The sequence below is a fragment of the Rhinatrema bivittatum genome, chromosome 3 (assembly GCF_901001135.1).
Source record: "Rhinatrema bivittatum chromosome 3, aRhiBiv1.1, whole genome shotgun sequence".
Taxonomy (NCBI): domain Eukaryota; kingdom Metazoa; phylum Chordata; class Amphibia; order Gymnophiona; family Rhinatrematidae; genus Rhinatrema; species Rhinatrema bivittatum.
This window is the reverse complement of record NC_042617.1, coordinates 560,330,307-560,347,655: the sequence shown is the minus strand read 5'-3', so window position 1 is coordinate 560,347,655 and position 17,349 is coordinate 560,330,307. Positions and strand designations below refer to the sequence as shown.

Genomic DNA, 17,349 nt, shown 5'->3' with positions numbered 1-17,349 from the left:
GGTGGACTGTTCCAGGGATTGGGCTCTCCTGAGATGGATGTGCCCGTGAGCTCCTGTTAGCCTGGAGACGCCATTTCACTTGGGGGAGGGGGTGGCGGCCATCAGTTCAATCCCAGAATTTCCTGCCCTCTAAAGATCACTCTCCGAGCACGGTCCAGTACTTCTGCTCAATCATTCGGAGTCCCGGTTACATTTTATGTACCCTGGAGGTTGCACTCAGCCAAGAACAGTTGCTGTAATGACTGGGCTAAAGCAAGTTGAAAGGAAAATAGGGGGAAAGTCCCCCGGGTAGTGGTGAATAAAGGTTCATGGCGTCAAGATCCCAGCCCTGGAAGTTCAAAGGAGCAGGAGGTTTACAGCAATTTACGAACATTGGTGATTAGGAATGAGACGGTTTCTTAACTGCTGGGTTTACAAATGTTCTATTTTATCTTATTGCAAGGTGTGCCCAGGTCCTATTGACATTATTTAGAAATGTGCTGTTTGAATATTTTGGTGGTGAATTATGTGCAAAGTCTTCAGTCTCCATGATAAATGGAGATTGGTACCATGGTTGCCTGAAAAAATAAGATTTATGAGAAGACTACCAATAAAAAGAAATCAAGCAGAACTGAACTTGGAAGTAAAAATGTTATATCATTTTGGGCTTGATTTTGTGACTTATGCACAGGGCTTAATATCTGCTGGCACGGGACAGAACAGAATGAAAATAGGTTTCAGTAATCTTTGCATCCTTAGGCCTGGATTTATCAAAATGCGATAAGTATCGCATGCGATAGCAAAAGGGGCGTGTTTTATGCTAATATACAGTTTATCACAAATTGCGCTAATTACCTATGCGAAGAGCTAAGTTAGCACAAAGTGCGATAACATTTTCAGACTTTGCTATAAGTACCATACCCGTTGTATTTCTTTCATTCAACCACTGGGGGACCATTGTTAATGAGGTCATGGGTGAGAGAGAGAGGGCCACCTAGTAACTCGAGGTGAGGTTTAGGTATTAGTGTAGGGGGTTAAGGGCCACTGACATTCAATGCGATACGTACGAACAGAACAGTGGTCTCTTGTGAAGATTTGATGGCCTTCAGAGTGCGTGAGGACACTCACTCCAAGATGAGATTTGGGCAATGTTCTCTCCACTACCTTGATGTTACCCAGGTAGAGTGTCCATCAAGCTCACTCTCCTTGGCGATCAACCCGACTCTCTCATATCACATTTTTCAAAGCAGTACTGTACTTATATTTGACCATTGTCCCTTTTGCTGTTTTGAACCTTCTACTTGAGTCTGGGCCATCTGCCCGACATCGGCCGTATTTCGACAAAAGCTGTCTGCTTCAGGGACTTAGGAGAGCACTGTAAAAAAACAAGCCAATGAACAAGCAAGCTGCCTCTTCCAAGAACAACTTGCTGAATACTTTCTATACTCACTTAGACAAAGTCAAAGATTTTTTCAGTGCGCACATTAGAACACATTATATTTATTCCCCATCTCAGTTGTTTATTGGATTGTCAAAGGGGGAATTTGCAAGGTCTTGTTTGCAGTTTCCAGATAATTTACAACAATCTCGGGGTGATTGCAATCCAAAAAGGTACAGAGAGCAAAGGATTTTTTTAATCCTTATTAGTTTTGACTGTTTGTGTCTGCTGTTTGAAATATTTTATTGGCGTTTGGGAATTTATACAAATGTTTATATTTGTTTATTATTGGATATTTTATTCAGCTGTTTTGAAATATTTTTATTAGCATGATTTTACTATTATGATAGTTGTATATTTCTTAGTTTTATTTGTTTTATAAGGCATGGTGAGGTTTCTGTTTTTCCATTATTGCACTGCATACTGAGTCTGACTTGTTGCAGTTTCCTGTACGGTTTTTGTCTGCACATTTCTACTTATAATTTATGGCCTCTTTATTCTGTATTTGGGTTGGGTCTGTCTGAGGTGCATTATTCTGCTAGCGTGTAGTGTCTTTGTGGGGATTTGCATAGTCCGACTTGCTCTCTTTTCCTAGTAGGAGGTGCATTGGTGTTTTAGGGCCTGGTGTAATGTTTGCAGTGTTGCATTTTCCTAGGTATGGTTGTTAAATTTTGAGTACTTAACAAAACAACATTGGAGTGTCAGTTTTTAAAAATGTTCAAAATCCCTAAAATACTAATCTTACTACATGCATTTATTTTATAAGAAAGGGAAAACCTCAAACAGCCCACACAGAGATCATAAAATCTTCAGTGGTTATTTACTTAGGCTTTACCTGTCATAATGGGAAAAAAAAAAATCCTCTCTCAGAATAAATATGCAGTCCACAATTTTAATCTTCATAACATAATTACTGCACCTTTCTAATAATTATTTAAAGGAAAGCTGGTGTGGCCATTTTTTGCTATGCCACAGCTGCTTCAGGGCCAATTTTTACAGTATGGTAACTCTATGAAATGACTCACATCTGTTCTGGCGTCTGTGGCCATTTTGAAACAGTAAGGAAAATCGTGCCCCTTTTAAAGACATAGTGCTCAATCAGAGCATCAGTCTTTACTTATGGCCTTCTGAGGACAAAGCCCACACCCTGCACACCTAACGAGGGTGGCCATTCTGATCCTCAGGAGCCACAAAAAGGGCTGCTTTTCAAGTTACCCACAATGAAAATGCATGAGAGAGATTTGTAAGCACTGCCTCCAGGGTATGCAAATATAAACGACTTCAAGAATATTCAGTGTGGAAATCCCCCTTCTTGCTGCTGGACTGCTGCCTTCATCTTAATTTTGTTGAGTTCCTAGTTAAGTTTAGGTTGCTTTGGGAGTTGGATTTAGCGTCCTTAAAATTTTTAGGTGCATTCACTAATTAATCTGGTAGCGACATACAAAGGGAATGATTAAACTCTCAGTAAGGGCTGGTGCAATAGTATGATTTAGATAAGTGCCTGATTGATTTTTAATAAGAAAATGTCTCTTGCCTATAAATAAAGGGATGAACTAGGGGGGGTGGGTGGGAAAGAAAGACAGACACTAGAATTAACTCCCTCTGGCTTGCTTATTATCTCAGACACACACTAATTCTAAAGCATATATCCCACTATTTCACCTCTCTCCAAACTTTTTTAAGCCCTAAGATTTCCCAAAGCTATACTTACCAATCCTTTTCAACCACCATTAAGTTGATTGAGAGATTTAACCGTGCGCGCTTCTGGTCCTCTACTAATGCACAGGAAGCTGGGGCTGTGGAGTTGAAAGCCTGGATTAGTTAGTGCAGTTAGTGGAGCTGGGTTCAAAAAAGGTTGGATTAAGTTATTGGAGAAGTCCATTAACTGCTATTAAGTTAACTTAAGGAATAGCCACTGCTATTACAGACATCAGTAGCATGGGATCTGCTTGATTTTTGGGTACTTGCCAGGTTCTTGTAGCCTGGATTGGCCACTGTTGGAAACAGGATGCTGGGCTTGATGGACCCTTGGTCTGACCCAGTATGGCATGTTCTTATGTTCTTAAATCCCAACTGTTCTAGGTTCTTGTATACTTTTTTCTTCATTTGTGCTTCTTTGCTTCTATTTTTCCCCTCTCTCCTAGCGAATGCAGCTCAACTATGTGGTCTGTCATAGAGATCCAATACTTGTGTGGTGTTCTTTAGGTATGACAAGTTCTGTTTTTAGCTGCAGAACTGCTATGGGCTTGGTTTCGATGGAACATTGTCTGAAGTGCCTTACCACAAGATGTCTTTATAGCCATAGGTGACAGCTTTGTGGGTGCTTGAGCACCCCCAGACTTGAGAAAACTCCTTCACACTGTGCTCAGGAAGGAGTAATCTGTCAGCTTATTTTGAAATATTGGCTCCTGTGTTTGCAGCCTAGGAAGATATGAAGTGTTAATCTAGATTTAAGAGTCTGATAAAAAGAATGCTGATATGTTACGTTGGTGACATAGCATTTCTTCTGACTTGTTAAATATGCCCTATTGTATTGGAATTTTAGTATCCTATCATATGAAGGTTTTTTTATTTTTTAAACTTTATATTTATTCAGTTTTAATCAATATTAAATTATATAAAACAAAGCATTTTAAGTATTAATACAAAGGGAAAAAATTACAATTAACAACCTATCTTCAAAAAGAACAAATCCACATAATGGAAGCAGTAGCAAACATTTCTGTACAAGCTAGATCAGAACACAAAGCATTCAAGAAGTTTTATCAGAAGGGAGGAGTCGGGTGAGAGTTACCTCTCAGGAGAGAGGAAGGCCACGGGACTGTGACGGGGCTCGTTTCCTGAGCCCAGGAGGTTGTGGGAACATCACCGCAAGCTGTGTGACCCCAGTAACGTCATCTATTGGGGCCATACCACCCGATAAATTTGTGAGGACTGCGGCAGGAAACCCGGAGGAGTCGGGTGAGAGTTACCTCTCAGGGAAGACCGCGGGACTGTGACGGGGCTCTTTTCCCGAGCCCAGGAGGTTGTGGGAACATCACTGCAAGCTGTGTGACCCCCATGGCGTCATCTATTGGGGCCGTACCGCCCGATAAATTTGGGAGGACCGCAGCGCGCAGCCAAAGCCGCGCACCAAAGGGGCACACCCCTCCTTAAAGCTTTTTACTTTTTCTTTTAGATACCTATTTATGGGTAAAAAAAGAAAATCTAAACTTTGACTTTGTCTCTGGGTGTATCTGCGGTTAGAGGACCTATGGACTTACAAGTGGCTAGAAGGGTAAGCCAATTTGCTAGGAGTTCAATTCCTGAAATTTAATTTTCCTCTGGATCCCCAGAAAGTCCAGGCCTAGTGCAGATACCTCAACCACAGATGGAAATACCAGAAGTAATCCCCCCCCCCCCCAAAGTATGGTACAAAATTTGGTGGAAGCGGTCCCTATACAAACCAGCTTGTCTGGAAATGTAGCTAATGAGGGGACTCAGATGGAATCTGTTTGTCAGGCTTCATCAGAGTTTGTTCAAGATGTAAATTTAATTTCAGAATCTCTTGATCCCCAAAAAGTTACTTTGGGGAATGTTTGGAGAGTTCTATTGAACATGTAAACATTTTTAACAAACTCTGTATCTCAGTTTAATATTGCTACTTTAGTAATTAAAAATGTTATGAGAAAACATGAAGTCCATTTAAATCAATTTGATGAATCTTCTAAAATGGTAAATGTGCAATTGTTGACTTATACATACATCAAATAGTTCCCTTATAAAGGATAGTTTAATAATGCATAGACAATTGGAAAATCTTGAAAACGAGAATAGAGTGAAAAATCTTAGATTATTGAATTTTCCTGTATCCAGACTTTTGTCTGCTATGGAATTATTTAAAAATATATATATCGGAAATACTCTCTATCTCTTCAATAGAGGAAAAAGAGTATTTCAAAAAATTTATTATATTCCTAAAATTAAGATTAGGCCTCAAGATGGATTGGAAGAATTGGACATAGTGCAAAGGGAATCTCCTAATTTGACTTCTTTCCTGGAGGCCTCAATAGGTGATTTCCCAGAAAGAGCGACTCCTTTGGTCTCATTCTGCAGTGAAAGGGATAAAAACTTGACACTGCAGAAATACTTTAAGAACAAAGATTTTTTATTTTGTGGCCATAAGATTCAAATCTTTCCCGATGTCTCTCATAAAACCCAACTCAGAAGGAAACAATTTCTTATATTGAAACCAAGGGTAGTATCCCTTGCCGCAAGTTTCTTTTTGAGTTTCCCTTGCAAATGTTCAGTGGTTTATCAAAAAAATAAGTTTGTTTTCAAGAACCTGTCAAGAACTTTTTGACTGATAGAGAATCAAGTTGAGATAGTGATCTGCATAGAAAAGAAAATGTATACTCTCGGCTATCTGTTAATATAACAAATAATACCTGGATTATTTCCTTTCAATATCCTCCCATTAAGGGGACTAAGGTTTCTGTTGTACTTGTTATATTGTGATTATTTTCTGATGGATATTTGCTTTCTACACAGAATATTTCTTTAGTTCTTTGCAAATGAAAAGTTTGTGTAAAATGAATAAAATATAAATTTAAAAAAAAAGGTTTTATCAGAAATAAGTTTCGAAATGAACAGGATCTAGAAATATAAATTTATTCCCCTGAAAATCTATCAGACATTTGCAGGGGAATTTCAAGTAAAAGTAGTACCTAATACTAAGACTCGAGATTTTAAACCAAGAAATAGCATTTTTTTAAGCTTGTCTCACTAGAGATATCGGAAAAAACCTGAACAGTATGACCACAAAATAAAGAGCTCTTATATTTAAAATACTATTGAAGAATTATCTGTAGCTGACACAAAAGATACAGAAGTAGTTGCTATATTATCATTAGAGGTCTGCAAAAATAATACTAATAGCTAATACTGAATGCCAATACATCCTTTGCTCCATTTGCCATTCCTACCTCTCTCTTTTTTTTTGTCAGGCACGTAATAAGAATTTGATAAAATTGTAGAATCTCAGCAGCATATTTTTTTTTTTTTTAAAGAGTTCAATCCCAAGTAATAGATTAATTTTTGGGAAATTTAACAAATGTAATTTCTTTGATCTCAGCCTAACATTTCATACTTGTAGTGAAGGCTTAAATGATCTTTAATTCCATTAGATAACGAGGATTATATATTAATCATGGTCCCAGACTGGACACCTAAGTTGGTTTCAATTTGTCCCAATCATTTATTTCCCTCTGTTAATTTTGTGGAAACAGCTGATGAAAGTTGGCAAAGCCGTGCAAAGAATTAGAAACAGAAGACTCCATACGTGTGGCGGCTTGCCAAAGATCTTTTAGTGAAAGCTCGTCTGGCTCACTAGTAACCGGCAGACCAGCCGAGTTATCTCCTTCGTAAAGCGCTGGGCATTGATCAGCTTTTGGAATATCACAAGGAGATACTGGGCTCCGTCTTTTACGGCCTGGAGTACCGATAGGCTGACATTGGGGGATAATGCTTCTACGGCCTAGTCCAAAAGCAAAGGACGTTCAAGCAGCATTGCCTGAATTATCAGGAAGGCTGCTCGTCACGAAAAATGTTGCAGTAATTTTGATATGGGCTTGACAGTTGCTTGGTTTTGCCTGTATTACTATCCTTAACATAAGGCATGGGGATGACCTGCTCAGAGCCGCAGTTACTACCCTTAGCAAATACTTGGGGGTAACCTGCATGGAGCAGCAATTGTTGTCATGAGAAGCTTGCTGGGTAGACTGGATGGACTATTTGGGGTTTTTTCTGCTGACAGTACTATGTTACTATCGGGCCGATGCAGTATGGTGCGCTCGACCGAACGCACCGTTAGCCCCCGTTTGGCCGCCCGTTTTTGACACGCTGTTTTTACCCCTTATACAGTAAGGGGTAATAGCGCGTACTTCTTGTCATGATGGATGTAATGTACATGTATTTAACATCCTGTAGCTTGCTCTCTGCACAGAATTTTATTCTCCAACAGCTGCTGCTTCTGGAAGATGGCAAAAATTCTACAAATTTTACTCCACCTAGATTACAAAGTGGTTTCTTCTAAATCCCTTAACAAGCAATTGTGATTGAAGCCTTAACTGATCTGGAACTGAAATGAATTATTTTAGATCTTGCTCCAACAGGTTGTATTTATGATCAGAGCTCAACAATAGATATTTGATTAGGTTTAAGTTTATATCTTCTTAAATTATTTGGTTGGAATGATGTGGCTCTGGGAATGAGTTGCATAGCTGTTTTAAGTTCTGATCGTTGATATGCACCCGTAAAAAGTTTACCTATGAACCTCTGCTGAATTTGTGACTGCTGTTACCTTTTAGAACTGGATGCTGAGGCCCTGTGCACTGTCATGTGGAAGGTCCTTGGTTCAGTTTCTGGATCAGGCCTTTTGTACCTCGGGTCGGCTGGGGGGCTGGAAATGTTGCAGAAGCAGCTTTCACAGCCCTCACCTCCCTGGGAAAGGAGAAGAAAAGGGATCGTCAGTAAGGGGTAATTCCTGGTGGATGCATCTAGAGCCCATGATACAGAGTTCTGGAAGGAGTCCTGGTTGCACATCTCCCAGCTTCAGGAGCCAGTCCTGCAAAGACAAGACTAGGGCCAGTGGAAGGTGCAAGGATGCTGGCGCTAGTTCCAACTGAGCTGGAAGCAAAAAAAGGACAGGCTGGGGGAGAAAAATGACTGGGAGGCTAAACGCTTGTCAGCTGTGATTGATGGGTCACTCTCAGCAGCTTCCGCGCTGCTGTTATGCTGTGCACAGCAGGCTAGCATTTTCCACTTCAGTTCATTAATGCTGGGCATGATTTATGCTTTGCCTTGTTTTCTTCACTTTTCTTGTCATAGGCAGAAGGCATCAGACAAACAAGAACCTGCCTTTATCCTATCTCTGACGAGGTAGCACATATAGCTAACCAGAAGAATTTTAAATCCAAGACTACTAAAACTAGAGCCAGTTGACAGTTTGACTGGAGTATATGATGACAAAAAAAAAAAGTGATGCATTTTTTTCTGGAGTTTTAATGGAAAACCGGCTAACCCAGTGCAAGACCTTGTTCATCCTTGCATTTGTGAACTATTTGCCTCTCAATGGAGTGAGCTTGCACTGCATTTCCTGGTTAATCGTATGCAGAGGTGGTCCACTGTTATTGGAGCTAGCAGCAGTTGTCAGGGGCTTTCATAGAGGAGCATTTTGCACCATGATATTAGAAAGAGAAGAAAAATGGCTTGTGATGGTCAGTCTGTGCAAACTTGAGAATGTGCCTTTCATACAGGACTGAACTGTAGGCATGGTATAAGGCTTAATGATCGTTGGTCACTGAATCATCGAATTGATGCACAGTAATCCCCTAGGTGACAAAGTATATATTGACAATAAATGTCAGAAGAAGTTTCAACTTTGGCATTTAACTGAGGATGTAGAAGTACAGTAAGTGTATTATCCAGAAGAGGTTATTGGTATTATTATAAAAATGTAAAATCTGGAGTTGGGAGATACTATTGGGTTTGGATTATACAAATGAAATCATTTGAAAAAAAAACCCCACAAATGAGGCAAACCTTTTGAACAGTTAAGTCAGTAAAACAAGATATTTCTAAGGGACTATAATGACCTGTCTCCCAACCAATCAGATTGCTTAGAATGATTTTCATTCTATTTAGCTTGGAAAATGGTCAGGGAGCTTTCTGATTGGCTGCAAGCTGTAATCATCTACTTTTACAACAGCAGAGTCACACTCTCTAATTCTGGCTCTTCACCCTTTGGACAAACTCTGTTCATCAAAATAACTGACAAGCAAGATGGTCACATTTCTGGTGTAGGACGTTCAGGGGGCAATGTTCAGTCTCTGGCCAGATATGTTTATCTGGCTAACTTTGAAGGGATATTCAGTGGCGCAGCCACGCTATTAAATAGAGCTGGCCAGCTTAAAGATGGCGGGATAACTTTGTCCAGTTAACTTTATCATGACCAACTCTGCCCCAGAATGCCCCTGGAATGCCTGTACATAATCCACTTACATTTTCTGTAATTTAGCTGGATAAGTGCCCACATTATTCAAAAGTCGGTATTTAGCCAGATAACTTGTGAATATTAACCTCATAGTCTTTACTCCACAGTCTTGGAAAACCAACTCATGAGAGAAAATATAAACAACTCAAATTTTTTAGGGATTTTTACATTTTATTTTATTTTTTTTTACTGTTTAAGCATTTTGAGCAGCAGTTTGAGGGAGTTCTGAAAATTGGAAGGTGCCATCTACTATAAACGTTGGGCCCAATATTGAGACACTGTCTGGCTAACTTGTCTGAGAGTTTCCGTGGTGCAGCCACACTGCTGAATATACTTGGCTACTTTAAAGTCTGCTGCGTAAGTTTATCTGGTTAACTTTAGGGTGACTGAATGAATGCTAAATATCGGCGTTTATCCAGCTAACAGGGTCACTCATGAAATCGCGATGGGCCGTTATTGTGATGTCAACATTCAAATTAGGGAAAGGGGAGTGGTTTGGGGGTCTGTAGCGTGGCGGGCGATAACGTATCGCACATTATCGCCCGCAGTAGTGCTGGAAATAGCCGCAGCTATTTCATTGGCGCCATGGGAGCGATAGGTGCAGTGTGGCCGCAACTGCGGTGGGCGAAAACGCACCACCGCGATGCGGCCAACTGCTCACTATCGCCCGCCCCTTTTCATAGCGGAATGATGAATCCAGGTGTAAGTTAGGCAGACAAGTGGCTCCGCCCCAGAATAAGCCCATCCCACCCCTCACTTAGCCTGCACCATTTAGCTGGCTGAGTCCGAGCTTAGCTGGCTAAATGGCACTGAATATCGGACCCTGTAAGTTTGAGTTATTTTCTTTAGTGTATTAAGCTGTATTTTGAGCTACTGTATCTTGTTGGAAAAGCGAGACCAGCTTCATTCGACAGTGTCACAGTGTTCCTGAAATAAATGGTGCAGTCCTGTAGTCCTTTTCCTCTCACTCCCCGCTTAAATGTGTGGCACCCCAGTTCCCTGAGAGCTGCCTATCTTCCTCGGACGTGAACTCGTAGCAGTGAAAGTTTTGTTGACATTACTGAACATAAAAAAAATTTATATTTTTTAATGCATCACTTTCAGAAATAAAACAGTTGAGTGCAATGTTATAAATATTGAATACTGACAAAAAGCCTCTGCGACAGTGCTTAGGTGCACAAACACCACATGGGAAAAACGGCATAAAACAAGGCTGCTCTTTCAGCCGAGACAGGCTCCTGCGGTAATAAGTGGGGGGGAAACACGGTTAATGTAAGGAGTTAGGACAAGTCCTGGGTTCAAGGCTTTGGTAATCTGACAGTTCTCAAACAAGTAGAGGGATGGTAGGTAAAGCAGAAAGATTAAATTTCTTACTAAATTATGCGCGACTAAGTTCAAAGGTCCCCCCTCCCCCTAGCGTTTTAAATCCATAAACTGAACGAGGGTAAATAGCAGACTCCGAAATATCCAGATTTCTCCTGTCTACATTGTATTTGGGTTCTGACTCCGTGTAGGCCGTTTCTCAAGGGGGCAGTAAGAAAAACAGACGGACATTGAATAAAACTTGTAATTTTTTTTTGTTCATTTCAGGTTTTACTCTGCATCACTTACACCTCCACTTTTGAGCTGAATGGCAGTTCGGTGCTGAAAATTGCTGAGGTGAGTATATTTCCCCTAACTCCCGTGCCCAGTTTTCCTCCCAGCACACACACACGTATGCACATGTGCCCGCATGGACACTTCTACCAGCTCCAGTTCATTCCTTGGACCAGGAGTTAAATGTTCAGCACGTATTAAAGTCATGAAGTCCCTGTGTTAACTGGGCCCTTTCGCTGAGGGCTGAGTAATGGCCGCAGTGCTTCGGTGGATCCTTTCTTTCCCCTCAGCCCCTCCCCTAGCATAAAGTATTAAAGGGCTCAATGCCTCAATTTCTGCCCTCCTTCTAGCATCAAGTATTAAGAGGCTGTGTGCCCCAGTTTTACCCCTCCCCCCTTTTAAGAGGTCCATAAGTTGATCGCTGGAAGAGGATTATGACTCCCCCTCCTGCCCCTACCGATGCAGACTTGCAAAATGGCACTGGCTGACTTGCTGTGCTCCTTTAGAAGTAGCCTTTTATAATTACCGAAAAGCAGAGTTTTTTCATTCGTAGAGTGGGTATTAATTATGAATGGGGCAGGACTCTGTGATTGTGTCCAGTCCTAGGGTTTCAGAGTTATGAATTCAGCCAAATGGTCGACCAGAGTACGTAGGGGAGCTGGATAGGTCACACACTCTGGCATCTCGCATGTACCTATGGACAGCTAGAACAAAGCAAAACCGAAAATAATGGTGGTATAATAGGATTTCATCAAAAATTCATTTACATCCAAAATGTAAAATGAGCCTTGAGGATTGGCTCACAAGTTCCAGACGTTTATACCAATTCAAAACCACCCAGTATGAGGATAATTTTCAAAGCCATTCCCCCAGGTACAACAGACCTTTACCCTCACAAATGGTCTTTTCCAAAATTGCCCACCGTATGTACATGCGTGGGGGCTGCATGCATGTGCACCCACAGTGTGAAGAGATGCTTTTGTGGGCACACCTGAGGCGAGGTTTGGAATGATCTGCCTGCTTACACATTTTGAAAAGTATGCATGCATTTTTCCCTCCCAAAAAATCTGTGTACAAATTAGGAGAATGTAAATGTGCAGGGGTAATTTTGGTGGGATAGAACGGAGGCAAAAATTGGAGAAAAAAAAATGTGTTTAAAGATAGCAGAGAGAGAGCACACAAGGAAGTTCTGAAGTAAATAAAGGCATCATCTTCATTCTCTCAGGGAATGTGCTAGATCCCTAGTACGGGCTTCACAAAAGATTAATAATGTTCTGTTGGATGATGCCTTGATCCGTCTTCAGCTATAGATTCTTTATAGTCCTGGGAAGCAGGAAGCAATCCCTCGGGGTTACCAGCTTCCCCGGGGTAGGATTTATTTAAATGATTTCTGTGGCTTTGAATAAAATATGCATATATAAAATTCTAGAACTATTCAGTCATGTTCTATTTCTAATATTTGAGGATGGACATTAATTACATTGTCTAGCAATTCATTGCTAAGCTAGTTTGCCTGGTATATGAAAAATGTGTGTGTTAGTATATCTATTAATAGTAAACACTTGTGTTTGTGTGTAAATGCTTAGGGCACTTCAGTTGCCTTACACACATGGTTCTGGTTTCTTGGGAAAGAGTAAAAGGCGTATATTTGCTTTAAAAAAAAAAAAAAAAAAAAAAAGGTAATATGGGTCCTGGGAGCACAGAGAGTGAGCGCAAGCTGGAGAATCCACTGCTGGTGACCTGTTTGGAAAAAGTGAGAAGGTGGATGATGTGAGCAGTAACTGAGACATCCAGTTAATGTGTTACAGGGAAAGTGAGGGATGTGCACGAGTCACTGAATGTCTCGGTTTACTGTTCATGTGATTCGACTCCTCACTCGGTCCAAATCACCTATAGATGGCAAGTATGTTCCCCCTGGAGGGAAAATAGTTATCCACCTAGGACTGTAATGATCAAAGATTGAAAGCCTTCGTCTCTCCACTGCTGAGCGATGTAGCAACCAATATTTGCTTTATGATGTCTTTGTATAAAAAAGGAAAAGAAAAGAAATCTGTAATTATAAAGTCTTTCACAAATGATAACAGTATGATTGAGTTTGAAACCTAGAGGAGGAACATAATATAGCCAGGGAATTGGGGAAGATTTGATGATTGTAGTAAGAAAATGTGGCCCTTGACCTCTACAAACAAACAATAAGTGCCTTCCTGTGGCATGAAAGAAATATATAAATATCTACGGCAAAATGGATTTATGTAATGGCAATATGCATGTTTGTGTATGCGCACACAAGTATGGATATATTCGTACCCATGTGTGTATACACATTAATTTTTGTAAAGTTACAGAGTAAATTTAACCAGATTGTGTATAGCTCTCCATGGACAAGCAGGACAGAGATCAGCCACACAAGTATGTGACGTTATCCAATGGTGCTGAGACAGAAAAGTTCTCTGAGTTCAGAGAAAACCAAAGGTTTTCGAAGTCTCCTCAGTCTTCTTTCTTCTGCAGACAGTTTTTGGCTCTCTTCAAGCTGCTCATTGTCTTTTTTTTTTCCTGGCAGACATTTTTTTTCCTTTCTTTGGTTAATTATTGTTTAATCATTTAATTTTTTTTTTATTTTTTGTTGTCTCCTCAAAAAAAAATAATTTTTTTTTTCTTCAAAATTGAGTTTGATTTGGTGTCTGTCCTCTTCAAAATGGCAGGATATGGCAAACACCTTTTTCAATGCTACCACTGTTGAGAAAACTAAATATCAAATATAACATTCAAGTCTTGTCCAGGTCATCAGAAAGTCCAACTGCTCCACCAATTGGTGGTCATAAAATCAGCTTTAAAAAAAGAAAAAAAGAAGGCAAACAAATCAAAAATTAACTCTCATACTTCTCTAGGCAAGTATCCTGCCTTGTTGGATTCCACAGCAAAAAGGGTTTTCAATCATGTATGTTTAGTGCCAGAATAACTGCATATCAGCTATATGCATTCCTTGCCTCGAAATCTACAAGATATAACACACAAACTTCCATCAGAGATTAAGCAATGTTTCATGTCAACACTTCATGAAGCAGAAAAATATAGTAAGCACTTCACCAGATCAGCCTATGAGGCATATGACATTTTTTCTAATAATCGAACTTGGCGCCTAACGCTTCTGTCACATTGGAAGGCCTATGAATTTAAAAAAAGAAACAATTGATACCCCTGGCGCAGACTTGGCTTTCAAAACTCACATTGTCGGGACCTTTTCGGACTTTTGGATTAATGAAAGCATGAAGACTAATGCGTGCTCTCAAGTTATGGTAGTTGAAGTCTAGTACAATAGTTGTGGCATCATGGATTATTGTCAAGATACAGTAGGTAAACATGACCATTTTGATGATACTTTTATTTGCAAAAGTGAAAAATTTAAAAAGAATAGTAATGGTGATGTTACTGATGATTAAATATAAAGTGCAAAACTCGTAGTTCATGTTATGATGGTCCATTTATGACTGATAATCTATAGGCTTATTATAGTTTGGAATTTGTGTGTGGTTTAACCATAATTTCTTAAGACACTTCTATTGTCCACTTCTTCCCTGACATCAGCAATAGCTATTGGAAGAAGAAGCTTAGCTTAAAGCTTCAGGGCCCTGTGAAGATGTACATGAAAAGTTTGCTGACGTCTCATGTATGGGAGATAATCTGTTTGGAAAGAAACGGAAAGAAACAGTAGATTTTATTAAAGACCATTGAACTACTCAAATTATAAGTGGCAGTGTTGTAGCAACCTTCTATGTCTAGGAAATCCAGCCTCAGAATTACAAAAGGTAGTACTTCTATTCAAGAAGGAGATATCCGCCTCATCTTTTTCAGTGACCCTGCTTTCAGCAACAGCAGCAACTCAGGCAGTGGATCAGAGAGAGATCTGTGCAGCTCTTTCAAAGTAAACCCCACTAGAATTGTTGACTACACTGTCAAACAAAATTCCCGGTTAACTATTGACAGTCTTCCAGTAGGGGGAAGACTTGAGCGTTTTATTCATGCATAGTCTTTGAAGATCATTGGGTATTAAAGATCATACAGCAAGGGTACTATTTTCAATTTCACATCTTTCCCTCCAAACAATCCTCCAAGGAGACACTGTCAGGTTGCAGATCAAATCCACACTTTTGCAGCAGGAGCTATCAACCCTCCCCTCAATCAGTGCAGTAGAACCATCACAGAAAAAGAACATGTTTCTGCTCCAAGTACTTCCTATTCTAAAAAAGATTTTGTCCCATCTTGGACCTCAAAAACCTCAACAAGCATTTCAAGAAAGAAGTTCAATATGAAATTAAGTATCATCTTCCCTCAACTGGAGATCAGCGACTGATTATGACCTTAGTAGATCTCAAAGACATTTATAAACACATTCCAGTTCACAAGAATTCAGGAGATTTCTCTGTTTCTCTATAGAGAAAGATTACTATCAGTATTGAATTAATCTTTTTGGCTTCTCATCATTCCAAGAATCTTCTCAAAATGTTTTGTAGTAGTTGCTACATATCTAAGGCTACACAATGTATTTATTTTTCCCAATCTAGATGACTGACTTAAATAAACTGTACTCATCAGCAGGCCTACTCCTCCAGACTTTGTACAGTGCGAACTCTTTAGTCTCCAGATTTCATCACCAATCTCCCAAAGTTTAAGGTAGAACCTTCTCAAGTAATAGACTTTATAAGAGCTCGTCTGGATATAGTATATGAGAGTTTTTCTTCCTCCACAATGAAACATAATCCTAATAATCTCCAAACAAAGACAAGTCACAAACCCAATTTATGGAGATATTGTGTCACATGGCAACAACAGTAGCCTTGCCATGAGATCAGCTCAGTGGTTCTTAAAACTCTTGTGGAATCAAGATTTCTAACCATTATCTCTCTCACAAGGTACAAATATTCACCACTCTCATCATTTCTCCGACATGGTTAAATCCTTCTAGCCCATTCGAAGGTCATTTTTTTCCACCAGCTTCAGTTTTAGGAGACTGTAACCATAGATGCTTCCAGTCAAGGTTGGAGAGCTCATTTTGACCACCTATGTTTTTATGAAATCTGCTTGCCAGTAGAAAAATTACTTCACATGAACCTGCTAAAATTGAGAGCCATCATCAATGCTTTCAAAGTAATCAGTCCCTAGTTATAGAATAAAGTAGTCTTAAGTCCAACAGACAACTAAGTGGCTAAGGTCTATATCAACATTTAGAGAGGGTCGGGCTCCTTCAACTTTTGTCAAAAAGCTTTCAAGATTTGGAAATGGTCAGTTTCCCAGTCAGTCCTTTTGTCTATCCACCAGGAAGAAAAAATCAAATAGCAGACAAATTAAGTCACCAATTGCTGCCATACAGATGATTATTGGATCATTGAGAGTTACTCAGTGTTCCAGCTCTGGGTTACCACAATCATAGATTTCTTTGTAGCACCATTAAACAGCAAACTTCCAATATACTGCTCCAGGATACAATGTAGGACACTCTGGCAGCAGATGCCTTCTCAATTGCGTGGAATCAAGGTCTGTTGTATGCTTTCCCTCCAATTCCACTAATAACCAAAGCACTTCAGAAGTTAAGAAGGGAAAAAGGTCCAATTATATTTGATAGCCCCATTCTGACCTCACCAAATTTGGTTTCCATGGCTAAAATGCCTTGCTGCTCAGCATCAGATAATATGGCATATATTCCCAACCCTGTTCATGTAGAGCAATGGGAATTTTCTTCATCCCAACCTTCAGTCATTGACTCTGATTGCATGGATTTTGAAAGCAATTCAATATCTTCCAAAGTGGGCAAGGTTTTCCTAGCATCTAGAAATAGCTCAATGAGAAAATATTATAATTTCAAATGAAAAAGGTTCACAATTTGGTACTCTGCTCTTTAACAAGACCCATTAGTCTTGTCCCCCTGCTACTTCAATACCTGCAGGTCCGGATGTAGGCATTGGCAACAAAGGCAATTGCCCACCAAATATCCAGACCAAAAAGGAGCCTGCTTCCACTTGATTTAGAGAAATCTTTCTATTTCTCATCAGCCTACAGTTGCCAGATTCATTAAAGGCCTAAATCATCTTATACCTCAGATTAAAGATTCTCCCATATCCTAACATATAAATGCAGCTCTAGCTCAGCTCATGAAACCACCATTTGAAACTTTTGCAAAAGCAGAACTAAAGTTCCTTTCTTGGAAAGCTTTATTTTTAGTGGCAATTACAACTGCCTGGAAAGTAAATGAGCTCTGTATCGTACTGCCCCTATATTCAAATTTCTCATAACAGAGTAGTTTTGAAAA

General features: G+C 39.8%; 1 protein-coding gene across 2 annotated transcripts in view; it reads left to right on the top strand.

Annotated features, from left to right (window-relative positions):
* Positions 1–17,349, top strand: part of ARFGEF3 (ARFGEF family member 3) — a 301,053-nt gene that overhangs the window by 91,842 nt on the left and 191,862 nt on the right. For both annotated transcript variants that reach the window (XM_029596476.1, XM_029596474.1), the window contains exon 5: positions 11,040–11,108. In XM_029596476.1, the coding sequence (XP_029452336.1) occupies positions 11,040–11,108 (69 nt within the window). The remainder of the gene's footprint in view (positions 1–11,039; positions 11,109–17,349) is intronic.